The sequence below is a fragment of the Cupressus sempervirens genome, chromosome 2 (genome assembly GCF_028749045.1).
Source record: "Cupressus sempervirens isolate cs-2001-9-10 chromosome 2, ASM2874904v1, whole genome shotgun sequence".
In the NCBI taxonomy this organism is placed as follows: domain Eukaryota; kingdom Viridiplantae; phylum Streptophyta; class Pinopsida; order Cupressales; family Cupressaceae; genus Cupressus; species Cupressus sempervirens.
Window position 1 is genome coordinate 319,817,505 of NC_143119.1, and position 19,083 is coordinate 319,836,587.

General features: G+C 35.1%; 2 protein-coding genes across 6 annotated transcripts; both read right to left on the minus strand.

Moving 5' to 3' along the window:
• Nucleotides 1–2,766: 2,766 nt before the first annotated feature.
• On the minus strand, nt 2,767–12,089 carry LOC149572396 (uncharacterized). 5 transcript variants are annotated; one of them, XM_089813577.1, is made up of 7 exons: nt 11,789–12,089; nt 11,522–11,669; nt 11,362–11,428; nt 9,018–9,091; nt 3,517–4,864; nt 3,319–3,402; nt 2,767–3,223 (listed from the first exon to the last, which is right to left on the minus strand). In XM_089813577.1, exons 3-7 carry the CDS (start codon nt 11,375–11,377, stop codon nt 3,147–3,149), a joined length of 1,599 nt encoding a protein of 532 aa, XP_089669703.1. In that variant the 5' UTR covers nt 11,378–11,428; nt 11,522–11,669; nt 11,789–12,089; the 3' UTR covers nt 2,767–3,146. The 5 variants fall into 5 exon arrangements, with proteins under 5 accessions (XP_089669703.1, XP_089669702.1, XP_089669704.1 ...); XM_089813576.1 differs by having other exon boundaries at nt 11,362–11,669; nt 11,789–11,968; XM_089813578.1 differs by lacking the exon at nt 11,789–12,089 and having other exon boundaries at nt 3,319–3,394; nt 11,362–11,771.
• A 2,518-nt stretch (nt 12,090–14,607) lies between these two features.
• Nucleotides 14,608–18,639, minus strand: LOC149572397 (uncharacterized). Its single transcript, XM_089815831.1, has 4 exons — nt 17,749–18,639; nt 17,079–17,463; nt 15,394–16,985; nt 14,608–14,907 (listed from the first exon to the last, which is right to left on the minus strand). The coding sequence occupies exons 1-4, from the start codon at nt 18,637–18,639 to the stop codon at nt 14,608–14,610; spliced, it is 3,168 nt and encodes a 1,055-aa protein (XP_089671957.1).
• Between the last annotated feature and the right edge of the window lie 444 nt (nt 18,640–19,083).

The following is a 19,083-nucleotide window of genomic DNA, read 5'->3' on the forward strand; positions in this document are numbered from 1 at the left end:
AGTTGTGCTTAGGTCTAACTTGTGGGGAATGATAGCTATAAAGTATGGTTGCAAAGTTGTAAGGACTCATAGAGATAGAGTGCAATGTAACGCTGATCTATGTACCTAAAGAACTTCGAGAGGGATCTACAATCTCTAAACAAACAATAAAATCTCCCTCTAATCTCATAGTATATGGGGCATCTAAAAAGGAAATGGGTCTCAGAGTCTACCTCTACTAAGGTACAAAGTCTACAATCCCAATCCTCTCTAGTAATATGGTGATCGACCTGGATTCAGAGTCGGTGTGAGCCCACCCTAGAGGAGTTTGGTAATATAAGTTGAAAAGTAAACTACAGGTGAGCACTACATCCACTCTTCCTAGGATTATGTTACTCTGGGAAGTCCACAAACAAATAGGGATACAAATCTTGTAATATGGATGTGTCATCCCAAGTCTTTACGTCATTAGTGCGGTCCTATTGGACCCCTTATATGCTTGATGTTGTGACTCTTGAGGGTCAAGTCCCACTAAGAAAGTACACAAGCAAGCCCCAAAGCCAGTTGTTTTTCCTCCACCTGTAATGTATTCTAGCCAAAAAAATGTGCCACATTAATAGTTCATAAGAATTTATCTCTCATGAGAATAAATGAAACAATTAACACTCATTGCATCTAGTTAATCCTCACATAGGTGAAGTATTAGCTCACCCATCTGAGTACTACCCTAGTACCATGTCATCTAGATTAGGGTCCCCCTACCGGGCATTCTTCCAATTAATGCTAGTTGTAGTTTAACTTTCCCACATATTAGGACTAGAATTTCTTGTCAGGTTCCTTCCCCCACCCTCATTAGGCACCATGAACAAGCAAAACAAGCTCAACTAGACCAAACAAAGCCACTTAGTAGGATCCTATTATGTTGTATCAATATTTAGTTTTACACCCAAAGCTTTATACAATTTTTCACTAGATTCTATTATTTTAGCTTAAAAGTCAAAAAAATATAAGTTGATAATACAACATCAAGCTACTTATCCCACATAATCTTAAAACAAAAGTTTAAAAATGCATTTAAAATTAAGTATATTTTATGACTAAAATATTAATTCTATAGAGTATTATATTTACAACCATATTTTTAAATTTGATTATAAGTGAAATAATAATTCATTAGAATATGAAGCAAGATTTAATATTCTAAATAGAGTTAAAATGAAGTTAGAACTAAAATTGATATTAGAAAGCAAAAAAAAATATTTTATAATTTTTTTATTTCAAAGATTTTAATATATAATATAGTATTTTAATAAATGGTTAACTATTATTTTAAAATTTAAAATAATTGAAATAATTATAAATATTCTATAAATATTTTAATCAATTGTATCATAATTATAACCTTAACAAAAAAAAAAAATTTAATTCAATAATTTTCTACATTTCTCTTTCTACCTTTCTCTATTTTCTTTCTAAATCTCCATCTATTTCTCTCCCTCTCTATCTTTGTTTTTCTATCTTTACTTCTCTCCATATCTCTATCTTTATCTCTCATTGTCCCTCTAACATTCTATCTATTTCTCTCATTCCTCCCTCCTTATCTACTATTTTATTTATTTTACCCATTCATCCAATATATTCATATCTTCCAGCTATTATATTTCTTCCACCATCGCTCCCTATATCTATATCTGAAACTCTAAAATCTCCTCCCCCTCTCTCTATCTTCCTCTCTATCCATCTATACTTTTACTACCTCTGTCTCAATGGATTTTTCTCCTTCCCCTATTTTTATCTCCACTTTCATCTACTCAAATTCCACACCATAGACAATAACTACCTGCTTCGAGTCCCATGTTGTAATCCGATCCGTGCAGGGAATTGAGGATTTGTATCTTAAAAATAACGAGCGACTTACAGGATAGTTTCAAAATTCGAAGTACATCGTTAAAGTAATCATAGAGTGTTGCAAAAAACTAAATTTTCTTGCAAAGAGTACAGAAATGCCTCGAGGCCTCATTGAGATGTTGCGTGGTCTTATTGCCTGAGATCCGCACGACATGATTTTTGAAAAGGAAACCCTGATACACGTATCCAAGCCCGAAAACAATCCCTTCCACATTATCCTGCAACTCAGATGTATTGTTCTATAACGATTGAATAATATTCTTGGCTTTCATTAACCTTTTTTGGGCGGTTGGGTCTCAGTTATAAAACGGCATTTGTAAAAGATGGAATACGTGATTGAACGTAATACCCTCTTCCCCTGTGCGTGCGCACCAGTTCTTTTCCTAGTTAAAAAACAGCCTGAACGATGTAGCATTTTTTGAAGAACTTTCTTTCATTATTGGAATTATATTGCAGCGAGAAAATTAATTCTTCACATTGTTAAAGCAAAATAGATACGAAAATGAAATTTTCTTCTACATGACTGAACCAAGTGGAGTATTGAAAATATAACAAAAGACGAAAATGAAATTTTCTTCTACATGACTGAACAAGGTGGGGGATTCAAAATATAACACCACAATTTAATCATTCTGGCACTTGGAAAAGAAAACATTCCAGTTGAATGAAATGATCATAAATGCAGAGACAATCCTAAATCTTTCAGCTTATTCTTCACGATTTAAAAGGGTTTTTGGCGAGGGACTTGAGCATATTCAGCAACACCAGACTAAAGAGAAATGTATATTTGTAACAGGAAAGAACGAGAAAAACATTAATTGTTTGAACAAAACCTAAGTATCTTAAAATAGGCTGAGAGGGTACAGATGAGAACCAAAATTGAAAAAGGAAAACGTTTTATTGCGATTCTTCCGGTACAAAAATTTGTTCAGTTAATTGAATCGATTGGCCTAGATATATTTGACTTGACTTGGTGATCTGTCATATATTAACTACCTGAACACATTAGAAAACATTTTCCAAATCGATTGCAAAGGATTCAAATCTCTCTTGTGAGAGATTTAATATTTGTTCCTTCTTCAAGAGTAAGGCATGTTAAAGTTTGCTGGTCATCTACTTGACCACTGAATAAAATCACTCTTAACGAATGATATCCCAAATCAAGACAACCAGATGCAGATGTATCTTCTTGGGAAGCACCAGCTGCCATGTTGAGTTTTCAGCTTGTTGAAGTTGGGAAGAATTAGGTAGAAGTAGTTTCAGAATCGATGCACCTCCGACATCATTTGTGGTTTTCTGAATATCTTGAGTTTGTTCATTCTGTCAAATTCCTTAACTGTATCAGAGATTGTAAGACAAGTATTAGTAGATAACCAGTGCATGAAAAACAAGCAGAAAGTATCAAAAGAAAACTCAGGTTCAATCCATTACCCTCCTCCAAGGAGAGCTTTATAGCTTGCTTTTCCAGTTTAATTGCAATGACATTTCGATCCACTGCAGATAGCTTCTGAAATCCTAGCATTGCATACATCAGGCGACCAAAAAATCACAACAGTGAAACCGATGGAAATCAGAAGAATGCTTATTGACAGATAAATTAATTTAGCTGAAACTTATTGGCTGGCTTACCTTGGGAATAGTATTGATCCGACTCATCACATCTTTTCAGAAAAGCTTGCAACTTGATGAAACGATGCTCAAAATTTGAAATTATTTCTTCATCCAAGTTAGCGCCTTGACTTGTTGGCTCAGGTGAAGCAGACAAAGCTAGGAATTTGCCCCAATCTGACTCTGATGATGAACCTCTTTGAGATGCTGTTCTTACAGATGGCATTTGTCCTGCATCACGTGCAGGGCTACTGAGTCCTAATCTAAAATTAACCGACGAATTCTTGATGTTATTTACATTCAACTCAAAAGCAAGTTCCTGGGGTAAGAAGCTTTCTGATTCTGCCATTTCTTTACCCTCTGGAATCTTCATATTTTGGCGACCAGCTTCAACTTTGTCGGCAAAGACTTTATGCCTCTTGAAGCAATATTTGTAGGTGAAATCAGGTTGTGGAGAACATGATACTAAATCTACTATTTGTTGTCTTTGGGGTGGACTCCATTTCCTTTTGTTCCCATGGTGAAGATGATGGCTTGGACTTAGGTACAGCTTATTGTTTGCCAGTTCCTGAGAATGAACAATCTTCTCCATAGAATTATATAATGTAGGAATATGCTTGAGACCCTTCATTGGACAATTATTAATGGCAGCAGGTAAGTTATTTATGGAATCAGGAACACCCGATTGCTCTATGCCAATGCTCTCTAGTTTATCTTGAGATTTTAAAATGCTGAAAGTATGTATTACAGGTGGCCAAGGATTAGATAGTCCTGCTTTCACAGATGTGGAATTGGATTCCTCCAATCTAATATTTTCTTGTAATTGTGAATTATTACTAGCTATAATCTTCTGGCCCATTTCCTTCTGCAGATTGACAAAGTTTGCCAGTTCTGATGAATTTCTTGATGATATCACACTCCTAGCCGTATTTTCTGTGTTACAGTTCACAGAAATGCCAGTCACAGAGGACATCTGACATGGATTATGGAGTGGCACCCTTTCTGCACCTAAATTGCCTAGTGTACTACAGGAATATTGTACTGACTCGGTCTCAGAAACAGAGACCGAAAACAAATTTTCTTTGTGAAAACCTGTTTTCTTTTGATGGACTTTAGCTATTGTTATGCTGTCTGGATGCTGTGATTTATCATCCAACACAAATCCACTACTAGATTCTCTGCACTTTGCCTCTTGGGTGGCTTTTTTACTCAGCTCGTAAATAACATCTGTTGCTGATAAGAGAGGGGGATTGGAAAATGCAGATTTTGTCCCTCTAGAAATGTTCACCGGTCTTGGTGGCTGCATGAAAATTTGAGGACTGCAATCTGCTTCAAGCTTGGTATCAGTGGCATCACAACAATTGCTAGCCTGCACAGTAGTAAAACATATTTATGTTTGTTTACCAGTCATGCAAATTATGTATTACTTCTATCATAAAACATTTGGCAACACAGGTGAATAATATGTATGGTTTAATATTTTCACAACATCATCAATCTTTTATCTCACAATTATGCTAACCATGTGACTGAATTTTCAGTATCACGTGAACACCTGTAAATTAAAAATTTAACATCAATGGCAATGACAAGGATCTGCTACGGAAACATCCCAAAGCAGTAGCCTTTATTAGGGGTGTCTCTGGATGCATTCCCCTTCACTGGCCCTTCAAAGCAATCCTTGCTATATCCTGTTTCTAACAGGTAACGACTAAACTTATCTTGTTCCAAGAATCCAAAATATAAATTACAAAAAACTTTATGGCATGGAAATGCACATATCATAGGCATGACATATTTAGCTCTCAATTAGGGCTTCTATAATTACCAGTCTGATTTTGACTCCAGAGTTTTAAAGGTAGTTTTAATAGCAGACTGGGAAATCGTTGCATCATTTATATGGTGTAGACTTAAATTGTAATGCATATTTGTGGTACACTCAATCATATTATTGGCTGTAAGTAGCATCAATGAGCACAGTAGAAGAAGCCCAAATACGCTAAGAAAGCAGATAATGACACCACCTAGAATTATCCTTGAAAATTGAAGTGCTCAATTTTCCATTTTCCCACCAATGAAGTAATGTGTATAGCTTCCACTGAACTAACAAAGCGGTAAGTTTGCATGGCTCATTACCAAAATATCCTTTACCGGAAAATAAATATTAAAACATAATAACGGTAAATAAAAGTAGTCCTTGTTTATTGTACTTATGAGTCCCTAATTCTTTGGGAGTGGAGTTGTTCTCCAGCAAGTACTGGTTTACATTTTAAGAATTCATAAGATAAAGACAACTTATTTGATACTGCTTCTGGATTAAAATTGTGGGGGAGCTTTTCAAAGCAGCATTTTGGATCACACTCTGTGATTCATCATTAGGAAAAGAGAGAGCTAAGAGAGAAGGTTAAAAGGAAAATAGAGAGGGTACATGACACAAGCTTCAAAGCAAAACAAATGGAAAAACAAAGACATAAACAACTTATTTGGTACTGCTTCTGGATTAAGATTGTGTGGGCTCAGACTCAGTGATCCATCATCAGGAAAAGAGAGACTAAAAGTAACTAGTTGTAGACCAAGTCACACTTAAAAAGGAAAATAGAGGGGATATGACAAGATTCAATGCAAAAAAAGTCAAAAAATAAAGACGAGCAATAAACACCTATAATTCAATGAAATAAACATGCAATAAAGTACAGACTTACAAGCAAAGAGACGGATGATAATTACCCAACCTGTAATACTATAAATTCGAATTAAACAAACAATAAGGAAGAAACAATACAATAACTTGAAATAAATAGGATTATACTAAAAAGGGGGCAAAAAGTTGACAGACAAATGATGGAACTGAATAAGAATAAAAATACATACTATATAATACTACTGTATTACAACAAAAATTTACATGATACAAACAAAAAAAAAATCGGTATAGCATATTGTAAAACAGATAACACTAAAATGTTAGACATAGAGAAAAATAAAAAATGCAATTACCAACCAAAACAGAAAAGCTATAAAAATAAAATAAAAATTGGCAACGAAAAATTAAAGAAAATATAACAAGAGTATAGTTCATATATAAGAATCTAACAGATGAGAAAAAAATAAATACAAATGTAATTAGAAATTATGAATTAAACTTGAACCTCCGTCCTGGGTGAATTAAAGGGAGACAAGAGAAATGAATATAAATGATATTAGAAAATATAATTTAAACTCAAACCTCCATCCTGGGTAAATTAAAGATTTCTTGTATTTTTTATCCTTGGCATTACAGTTTCAGGTGTTGAGAAGTTTGACCGAAAACATGCAATTCTCTAGCAGTTAAGAAGGTTTTGCAATCAACCACTTAGATAAGTGGTTGCCAAAGCATTCCACTAAATTTGTTAAGAAGTTCTACTTAATTATGCTGTCTGTTTGCAGTTCAAAGGTTGCAAACAACCACTTGGATAAGCCTGTTGCCAAATCATTCTTTTAACACTGTTTGGCATTTTGTTTGGCTATTAATTACAAACTTGGTAGCCTTCACAAATAAACAAACAAGGAGCCTTGAATGTATGGATCCTAAGGTCTTTCATTTCAGTGTGTTTAATGGAATGATGCATACCTGTTCAAATAAAATTGACGTGGAGCTTTTAAATAAGGTGCAAAGATTCATCAAATGATAAATGCAAGCAGATTTTTTCAGGTATACTAGGTGTGAAGGCCTTGCTAGATGTAGACATGTATGCTTCATGTCTAAGAATAAGGCATATAATTGCTTGACAAATTGAAACAAAAATGCTGTCACATATTATGTATTGATCACAAGATGTGCACAAACAGCATACTTGAGGATGTTATCCTCACAAAACCTTGGGTATTTTTAGTAATATAAAAGATATAGATCCAAACTCCCCACCCCCCAACGTCTGCCAGAACCGTCCCAGTTTGTGCTCCTCTTGGAGCTTTGGATGAGGATTTGGAGATCTATATAAATTAATTGAAGGTGAACTTTTACCTGACATAGGTGTTGCCACCTGATAGAAAATGCATTTTGAATGTGGCGGTTTATGGATAGCATGGAAATTGCTTAAGAAAATTCCTCAGCAAGATATGGCTTCTTGGCCAACAATAATTTCTTTATTTACAGGCTTATGGACTTGTTGAGATCTTAATATACATGCAACTAGCAAGGTCAGACATCAGCTTTTTCTAGCTTCCTCCCAGTTTCTGCCAAACAAGGAGCTTCAAATTGGTAAGTTGGGAAGACAGTGTAATAATTTATTAAGCATTGAGGCAAACATGCACTGTTAGCTACCTCAATTAGTCTCCAATAGTTGGCAAGTTCTGCAATATAAGATTGGCCACCAGCTGGTATGGTTATTTTTCCCATTGGAGACTTGCAGATCAAAGGTGTTATGTACTATTTATGGAGATGATTGACTACAATTATATCTGGGATTTCAATCTGGATCATGAAATCAGAAGATATTGTTAAAAAGTAGACTACTCTTGAAGAATATTTTCCTCCTTGCTGACAAAGTTCACAAGAAACTGCAATACACATAAGAGAAATCACATGCTCGTTTATAATTGCTGTAACATGTCAAAATGGCATACCACGTGTTCTGGCTAAGATGTTCTACTCTTCCATTCTGTTGATTCAATGGATAGAAAACTTGTTGACACCCCATTAACCAATTAGAATACATAGCTTTATTACAAACATATGAAGAGAATGCAACAAAATGGCAGCCAAATCAGAAGAAAAGGTCTCTATCCTGGAAAAACATGAGAATCAATAATAAAATAAAAAATGATAATCTGAGATCTTAATAAAGAGGTTAAATACGTGAGAAACATGGTACAATAAAAAAACAAGAACAAGAGCACTTCAACTTCAAAGGACACAGATTGCGCAGTGATTCCTTCTGTGACCTATTCTTCATCCTTGAATTGGAATCTTGATGATGGTGTCAGTGCTTATTGTTTAATATTTATTGAAACTAGTAGTTAACTCCTAGGTGTCACCATGCAATGCAGCTAACACAGTTTAATGATACTTATTGAAAGAAAGAGGAAAACTGGAGCAACAAAACCTTGGAAGGAAATGGATGTCCCAAGGTCAACACTTTGTCAATAGGTCTTGATATTCTCCTGTCTATTGGGCATGAAATTGTGTCATTTCAATAATTGAGTAAAAAAGAGATAAGGCATCAGCATTGTTTAACTTTTTATAGATAGACCATGACAGTGTAGTAAAATTTAAGTGTCCTGGGCAAATACTTTTCAGTGTGTTTGCAGAGCTGTAATAATATTATCTTTAGTATTTATGTTTAAAAAAGAAAGTAGCTGATGGCAACGAATGAAGATTCCATAATGAATACCACACGATGATGAACTAGTACAATATAAATAATGACAAAAGGTTGTGAAGGAAAATATTTTTTTTAGCTTTGGAGCCAAAACCCACAAAAACTTATATGAATATGCTGCAAATGTTCTCAAATCATGGCAAGCTATATAATAAGTCTTACATTGGATAGATGCCTCCCTTTCTCTCCCACCAAAATATTTCCAATTGTGCGAGGATTCCTGGCTGAAGAAAATGCTACAGTGAACGAGACAAAGAATAACAGTGTGAATGAGTGTACAATTTATAAGAAACCTTCTTGTTCTGCATCTTAACAAGCTAAATCGTCTTACTTCTTTCAGGAACCTAGCTACAATAAAAAATTCAGAAACTTGCATTTTCTAAACTAAAGCAATAATTTAAATTAAACAAATTTAAATAAAGGCAATTTACAGATGGAGACAGAGATTGTGTGAGCATGAGTACAAAACTGCAACCACATTAAATAATAACTGTCGACAAGTTTGATCATTTAGCAATACAGAGCCCTGCAATGGTTTTCTATCTTAAACAAACCAATTGATTCCGTGGAGTACTGATGGAATCACGCTACAATTTCACAAGTTCTCTGCTAAGAGGAGAAGAGGGTTTAAGCTCATAATGAGAAAATGGGTTCCATTAAACTTCAACAACTCAATTGTGATGATGCCCAAAAGGGCAGTCCTGGGCCAGAGGGAGGTGGAGTTCTCAGGGACGACAGAACCACTAGTATGGATAATAAGGTAGATTATGCTCACCACAGATAACAGCTAATTGTTTTAACTCTACTATCATTGCCAATCATTTTAATCAAATTCAATATCATAGTTGAACTTTAGCATTTTGCTTTTGGGAGATTTAACCTATATAAAGAAGAATCCTCAAGTCTAAGATTGGGCCATGTGTGGGGAGAGAAAACCAACAGGCCGATTTTTAATATATAAGGGAGCTGAATTGAATAAAAATTCCATCCACAACAATTTTTATTAGCTCCCAAATAGAAGATCTTATATATAGTTGAAAAAAAATCATTTAATGGAAAGTAGTATTATTTCTCCTCCAAAGTGAGAGATTGTGTAGAACACGAAAACAGTAGATGAGACCAGGAAAGTGACTATGATTTAGCTCCTGATTACTCCATGTAGCATAGGAACTATGTACACCAATAGCTTAAGTGAGATTACATTGTTTAGATTTGTTATTCTGATTTGTCTGGCGGTTTGGAATTGGCATGGAGAAGGAAAGTAGCAATTGAAATATAGAAAGAAAGAGTTCTAGAAAAGCTAATAAAAGGTTACTAGACTTAGCCACGAAACTAAAGGGATTACTAAGGAAAACTTGAGAGATTACTGATACATTTAATAAGAGAAAGATATAAAAGCTAATTTAGATTTAATGTGCACTAGGGGCTAGAATGGGAAATGGAGCTTAAAAATTACATCTAAATCTTCAATAAACTATCGATACAAGTCAAATAAACTAAGGAAGCTGAGAAAAATTGAAACAAACAAGGCAATGAAGCAACAAATCCCCTAGATGTGATTCCTGAGAACCCAAAGCTACATTCCCGTGATTCACTCTCCTGATATTTACAGTAAATATGGTACTCTTGTTGCTACATTGTTGGCAAGGCCAAGATGGACATTCCCTGGTTAATCTTACGCCAAAAAATAGGAAACTTGTAAAAACCTCATAATTACAGCTGATAGAAGCCAAACCACGCAGGACCAAAAATGTGCTCGGCATGGCTTCCAACATAATGCTTGAATATTTTGATCTCTCTGCTGCCAATGCATTTACCGGCCAGCAATACAGGCAGAAAGGTCATCAAGAAACGGTTAACAGGTTTCCTAGGCTCTTTTTGACCTAACATTTATTCTGTCCGAGAAAATATACGCCAGGCTCCGGCATGGAAAAACTTTACAATTCCAAGCCACCAACGGAGTGAAGGGAAATAATAGTTGGGCTCCACAGCTTATGGTGCTTACTACACAGCAATCCAGCTAAATTTATCAACCCCGGATTCTGTGTTTTGAGTTATATCATAAACGTCTGCCATCTCGTCAAAAACAAATGGGGCAATAGTCCTTGTACAAAGTTGTCTCTGTTAAATTTAGTTCCGTTGCGATTTCCAGTCTCGGGACGGTATCTAATAGACAAACATATGTATATTTTCGTGTATTCCAACCTTTTTATAGCTGATGGCTTAGAGTGCCTTATTTTCCAACCTGATTAGGATGTATAAGGTTGTAGGAAGGTCAGATTCTCCCTTCCACAGAGGCTGCTAGAAATATCCACGCTGCATGTCTTTTCATGGACCTACTCCGGGACTAATAAAAATCTCGGACAATTTATTTTTCCAAAAACCAGAAAGAAAAAGCCAAAGCATCCATAGGCATGCAACTTACCTGAGCTATTTGGAAATCTGTGAAAACAGAAAAACAGAAAAATCATTTCGTGCAAACCCAAAATAAGTTTCTTACCCTTACCTGTATTTCCATCCATGGAGGGTAATGCAACACAGTCCTTGCCTGAAATCTGCAATGGAAAACATCCCTGCAACACAGAAGGCGTCATCACAGCAGGTGTCATCGTCCCCAAAGCAGAGCCACCCCAAAAAGAAACCAAAGAGAATCAAAAGAGAAAAACCTTGATCCCCTTATTCGAATGATAAATATATCCAATTCATAAAAGCTGCCGAGATTCAAGCGTAACTACATGGAAATTCATTTCAAGGGCCCCCCGTTTCGTAGGAAGAGAATGCTGAGATCTACTCATGGAGGAGAAGGAACTGGATCTGCTGTGACCGTTGCAGAGAAAGAGAGTCTCTTAAATTCAAAAACAAAAGAACAACTTACCAAAAAAATAGAGTAAAACTAAAAGCACAGTTTCCCAGATTCCGAACTTATTTATTACCTCCGTGTCATCAATGCCATCATACTACTTTAAAGTGTAACCTACTTAAGAACACACATTCTTTTAATAATGAACTCATTTTTCTATTAACAGAGCTTGCTTTTTTCAAATTACAGTTACACATCGGCATTAAAACGAAAGGAACTATTTTTAGTCTTCCAATTTATTAACGGCAGCTGACAGACTAAACTGAGTGGGAATCTTCCTTTTCAATTGAGACAACTACTATCAAAATACATGCAGGTGGGATGATCTTGTTAATCAAAATATATCCAGAGTATTTTTCGTTTCATTTTTTTATGGGTATTGTTATTGTTGTTAATTTATTTATTTTGGTTGGGTATTTATATTATTGTTTACGTTTTCGTATTTTGTAATTTTTTAAAAAGATTTTTAAATTTTAATCTCTAATTCTAATTTGTTGCATTAGAATTTCAACTATTACAAATTAACAGATGTCATTGTTTATAATAAAATATTTTCAACATTAAATATAAAGTGATACAAATTTTAAATGTGTGTCATTCTTGAGTCAAACTCATTGACCTATGTTTTGGATAGTGATTCACACATGAATCCATCTGTCATGAAGCAGCTGAACTTGCAGGTGAATGTGCTTAACTATTAACTATTTCTATTTATACAATGACTATATTGAGGGATTTTATTTTTATTTTTATTTAATAAGCATTATCACCTTGTTACATTAACACATGTGATTCAAACTCGTGAGCTAAGCAAGATTTCTTGTACATTTTTTAGTAGATTGGAAATGTTAAAATTCCACATTATTTTAATTCTATATTTGAGGAATTTTTTTTAATTTCTTTTTTAATTTATATTTATTAAGCATCATCACCTTGTTACATTAACACATGTGATTCAAAGTCGTGAGCTAAGCAAGACTTGTAAGCATAATAATTTTCGTAAATTTATCAACCTGTCATATTTGAACTATTAGATAACACCTTTGAAGACAAATTGTAAACTTATCTTGTTTTCTTATAAGAAATACTAAATACACTTATCTAGTCTTTGACCAATGCTTCTTTTAAGTGGAGATCTTTTTTTCTTATTTTTAATTAGGCATCATAACCACCTTGCATTAACGCATGTGATCAAAATTTATGAACTCAACAATCCAAATAATACACAAGAGATGTATAAAATACGAAGCACAATAGCCCTTCAATGCACAAGATAGTGACGACCCTCCTTCCATTACCCTACAATTCTATGAGGCCTACAATTCTATGGAAAAATGAATACATAGAAGAACAATAGAAATACAATCCAACACAATAATCTATTTATACATAAGATATGTTATTACAACACCTAATAAAGAACCAGGTATACTACCTTTTCATCTATTGCACCACACTCCTATAAAATAATTGGAAATTGATCCATTTTTTATAATTAAATACTAAATACTCTTATTTTAATCTTTTACCTACTTCATGCACTTAAAAAAAGTGAAACAACAAATCACACGATGCAAGTCTGCTGCTCAATGATCAAAACTCCTTTCTAATAACCATCATATCAAAGTCCCATTTGCAAACGCCATGTATTCCAAATTCTAATGAACAATACAAGACAAATAATAAAATTAATAGAAAGTAGTAGTAATAATTCTAACATTATCGTTTTGTCGGTAAGCAGTTCAAACATTCTATATTCTACTATAATGTGATGATGTTTTTTAAATTTTCAAGTAGTTATAAAGAAAGAGATAAATTTGGTCATCATGCCTATAGTGAGGTCGCCACTAAGGTCAGGATGACCAAATTTCAAGTTTCCAAACAAAACAATATCATCACGTGCTGTTAAAGTTACCAAGTCAAATTTTGACATAAAACAAAAAAAATTTAATTTTTAAAAACAATTATTGAGATACAAATTTACAATGAATCATCGTAATCATAAAATCCCACGTCTCATTTGCTTTTTGCTATTAACGGAAACGCTCAAAAGGCTTTTCGAAAAACAATTTACCAGAATATCATGATTGGTGTGCGCCCCACCCGTTGGAAACTCCCAAATACGGCCATACGGCCGTCAAATTTAGGTACTACGGATCTCGCTTTTGAAGGTATCGTTTATAATAAATAATAATAAAATAAGTAAAAACAACGGTGCTCCTCTTATTAATAACAAAAGCTGCTTTAAAAATATTTTGGGTGCCCCTAGTGTTTGACTTTCACAAGGATATGCACCCTTTATTTCAACACATTGTTTTGGTTTTTTAAAAGGAGCTTATAATTTAAATACTAGATAGATTACTCCTTTTCTTTGCTAAAAGTAAGCATTAAATATTGTAAAGGCAAAGCAAAGTTCCTCACTTTGATTTGGGTCTTGTAATCATTAAAAGTATTAACTTGTTTAAATTAATTAATTGAAAAATAATTATAAGTTCTTGAATATGGACGAGAGGGTCAAGACATGTACTTTTAGGCATAATGATGGTATATGAATTTGTTGTAGACGTTAGCATTGGTTGTTCTTGAGACGAAATTGTAAGTCTCTAGTTATATTTTGTCTTAGATTGGAATAGCTTGTGTTTTATGAAGGGTTGAGAATGAAGGCTTATGGCACTTATGTATACATTGAATTGATTTTTATGCTTTGGAACACTTATGCATACATTAGTCTAATTTTTGTTTGCGATTTTTTTCTATTAGATATAGAGAGATCAAAAAAAGTTACACAGGACTTCGAGCACTACAAAAGAGGCAAAGCCTCAAACCAGAGCCAAGGTAACAAAAGATCAACTAAAGAACATCAAAGAACAACAAAAGCCGAACAACAGAAGGCTAGTACAAGATATCACAATAAAGATCAACCCAAGCGGTCCAACCAAGAGGGCCTTTCATCCAAACAATAGTTTTTTGTTCCTGAATCTGTGACAACATATAGATATCCTCCTTCCTGGCATTATGGTTCCTCTTAATAGCTTGGATCAGCTTCCAACACATTTGCTCAGACATCCGCAGATTATCCATAGTCCTTTGCCACTGATAGTCATACTTAAGATCGTGAACAAAGAAAGAAGTATGTCCATCTTTAAGAAATTTGCTTAATTTGTCCTTTTCAATAACCATGGTGTTTTGCACCTGCAAGAATATTTTTAAATGTGTGAGTTTTCGAAAAAACTCAGTAAGAACCCTTGGCTTACCTTGGTATTTTTCCTCATTCCTGCATTTCCAAATCTGCCAAAGAATGTTAGAGGACAACATATTCCAAAAGAAATTAGCATCTTTACTAATCCCATTAATATGGCCAGTAACAATTTCAATGATGCTCACATTAATAGGATAGTAAATATCAAATAAATTCCAAATTTCTTTAGCAAAGAGGCAATCAAATAATATGTGTCTACCTGATTCAGGTAATTTGCAAATATTACAAATATTAGAATGCTGATTATCTCTTCTAATAGGAAGTCTATCAATTAACAACAACCATTTAAAACATTGAATTTTAGGCTCGCAAGGGCCTTTCCAAATAGAATTCAGCAATTTATTCCAAACTTTAATATCAAAAGAAAAATACCAGAGTTTATTGACATGGGCAAGAATATCCACATTATGAGCAATAACCTTATAGATATTATTAGCTTTAAGCTTATCTAAAACAACACCGTCAGGCCACTTGCATTTAACATATCTATAAGAGTCCACATGGCAAAGAGAAGGAATATCCTTGGAAGCTAGAGAAATTAAATTATAGGTTTTCCTCTGAGACTGAGGTAAATTAAATCTAATCTTGAGATCTCCCCAAGGGATAAGAGAATCATGCTCAAAGATATCAGCAAATTGAGAAATACCAACTTTAGCCCAGGACTTGGCAAAACACCCCTGGTAGAGGGCTAGGGGCTTGTTATTCAGGCTCAGATTCCACCAGATGGATCTCTCTCCATGAAGGTGACAATCATGATAAAAATCCCTATTGGTGATAAATTCTCGAACATGCTCCCAAGCACGCCAGATGGATCTGAAAATCGGTGATCCTTGGACCACAACCAAGAACTTACCAACAATAAGATCACATAAAGGGAGATTTTTCCAAAATCTAGCCTGCTTGGGAAAACCTCTCTCAATGTTGTGTCTAACAAGAACTTTCCAAGGACTATCACCCTCCATAGATTGAAAAATCCATTTGGCGGAAAGGGCTATACCTTGCAGCTTGAGATCTTTTAACCCCAATCCCCCCAGGGACTTATCGGTATGACACCAATCCCATTTAACAGCATGATACTTTCTATTACCCTTGCCATCGGACCAAAGAAATTGCCTGATGGCCTTCTGAATCTCAAGAATTTGGTAGCTATTAAACATCCAGACAGAGGAGTAATAAATACTATAAGAAGATAAAAGCTTTTGACAAACTTGAAATCTCTCGGCCAGGGATAAGGATCTGTTAAACCATTTATTAAGTCTATTCTCAATCTTGGCCTTAACCCAAGCCCACATGTCCTTGAGAGAAGGATCAATAGAATAGGGGATACCAAGATACTTGACTATATTTTTGGGGCCTCCCCATTGAAACTTGTGCTGGAAGAACCAATTAGGAGGCTGATCGGTCCAACCCAAGCAAATAGACTTAGCTTGGGAGATTTTAGCACCTGAGATGGCACAAAATAGGTCCAACTTAATTTGAAGATTATTAAGGTTGTTGTCAAAAAGCTCAAAGAAGATAGCAGTGTCATCAGCAAAGTGACTACTTATAAGCTCTTCATTATTAGGCAAGTGAAGCCCTGTAACCTTCGGGGACAGAGAATCATCTCTAAGGATATAGTATAAAGCTTTAGCAGCAATAACAAAAAGAGCAGGAGCTAGAGGGCAGCCTTGCCTGATAGACCGACTAAGAGGGAAAGTGTCAGAAATAGAACCATTAATCTCAATTTGGGCACAAGCATCAGTGAGAAGAGTTTGAACAACCATATAGAAGAACGGAGGAAAACCAAAAGATTGCAACATCATGATAATGAACTTCCGTTCTATTCTATCATAAGCTTTCTCAAAGTCAAGGAGAAGCAAAGCAAAGTTTTGATGAGAACATTTAGCCCAATCCATAGCTTCCCAAGCAATAATAATATTTTCCAAGATATATCTACCTTTAATGAAACCAGTTTGGGAACTAGTAACAAACTTAGGGAGAATGTGAACCAATCTAAGGGCTAAAACTTTGGCTAAAATTTAATAAGAAACATTAAGGAGCGAAATAGGCCTCCAATTTTTGAGAAGAGACTTGTCCCCTTCCTTGGGAAGGAGTTTAATGATACCTCTATTGATCTCAGGGCTAAGAGAACCCACACTAATGGCCTCATTATAAAGATCAAACAAGTCCTTGCTGATCCAACTAAGATTAGCCTTATAAAATTCAGAAGAAAGCCCATCCGGCCCAGGGGCCTTGTCATCCTTGAGAGCTTTAATAGCCCCCTTGATCTCTTCAATAGATATAGGGGTCGAAAGAAGCATAATATCTTCTACATCTAATTTAGAAGGAATAAGGGGTCTGCATTTGGATCTAATTTCCTCAGCCTCCAAGGAATCTTCAGATGAGAAAAGCTTACTATAGTAATCAGCAAAAGCCAAAGAAATACAAATAGGATCAGAGACTTCTTGATTATTAATAACAAGCTTGTCAATAGATTCTTTAATATGTTTCTGCTTAAGAAAATTAAAGAAAAATTTAGATCCTTGATCACCATGCTGGATCCAATTAATCCTAGAACGGAGCCTAGCTCCATGAATTTTAGTTTGTTGATGCTTACTAAGGGCATCCTTAGCAGCAATAACATGGTTCAAAATATTCGCATTAGAAGGGTCAGCCTAAACATTAAGCTCAGCAGTTTGAAGGTTAGAGTAGAGCAACTTTTCAGTGAATCTATAGTCCTTGGCACACTTTTGGCCAATGGTTTGCAGGAAAACTTTCCAAGCCAAGAGATTTGCCTTCCACTTGTCAATCATGAGAGAGTCCTTCATGTTAGAGAAGTTGATGTTCCTAATAAGATGCAAGGCACATAGAACATCATCATCGTGCAACAGCTTGGTATTCAACAAGAATTTGGAAGAGGCAGGTTTATGACGAACAAGATCAGAATTAATGTTGATACGAGTGAAAATAGGATGATCATCAGACAGGGTGGTGGCAGAAACCAAAACAATGTTACCATTACTATCAGGAAGAAAGGAAAAAAAGTCTTTATTGCCATAAAAGCGGTCTAATCTAGAATAGATCCTGGATTGGCCTTGCTGGAAATTGCACCAAGTGTGCCAGATTACAGGATGAGAATCTGTAATGTTAGCTAGAGGGTCAAACAAATTTTTTGAGTTAATAAACTTAGACCAATGCAGAAACTCATAATCCTTCCATCTGAATGGGTTACCACCAATTTTATCCTTCTGGGACTCAATCATATTGAAGTCTCCTCCAAAAAACCAAGGAATATCAGGGAGAGTGGATAGCCAATTCCAGAGGGAGATTCTATCCTTAGTATCATTAGGAGCGTAAATAGTACAAAAACCAATTTGTTTATTACTAATATTCATAGTAAACCAGACAGCCCTTTGACAGGGGGAAACGCCGTTATTAGTTATGAGCTTCCCCCACTTGGGATTAACAAGGACAACAATTCCACCTTTACCCCTGATATGGTTAGAGGAAAACTTAATGGCATCCCTCCAAATAAAATTAAGGTTGATATCGAGCATGAAACCAGTAGCTTTAATTTCTTGCATCATAAACAAATCAACAGAGTTAAAAGAATCTAAGACACGCTTAACAACATATTTTCTATCTGGAGACTCAAGCCCCCTAACATTCCAAGATAGGCAATTCATTAAGACACATTAGAAGGGGTATGAGACGCATCATCAATAGTCATGATGGGACAACTAGGAGCATCCCCGGGGTTCTTATTAGCAGAGTTGTTTTTAGACCTTGGTGGCCTTCCACGCCTACTAGCGGAAATGGTATCTAATTTAGGAGACTCATCAAGGACTGAAGGCTCCTTATCCATATTGAGATCAAAGAGAACAGAATCAGAAGCAAGAATGACTTCAAAAATATAGCCATCCTCAATTTCCTTAAACACCTTTGGTGGAGCCTTTGATGGATTCAAGGCGGGCTTGACTGCTTCAATGGAAGAAGCAGGATGCTTAAACGGGACAACACTAAGCGGAGGATTTAAGATGGGAGGAGAATAAGAATTAACAAAATTGGAATTAGGGTTAAACGAAGTAATCCCTCTCCGCTTTTTCTTGTTTCTAACAAGAGTAAATCCA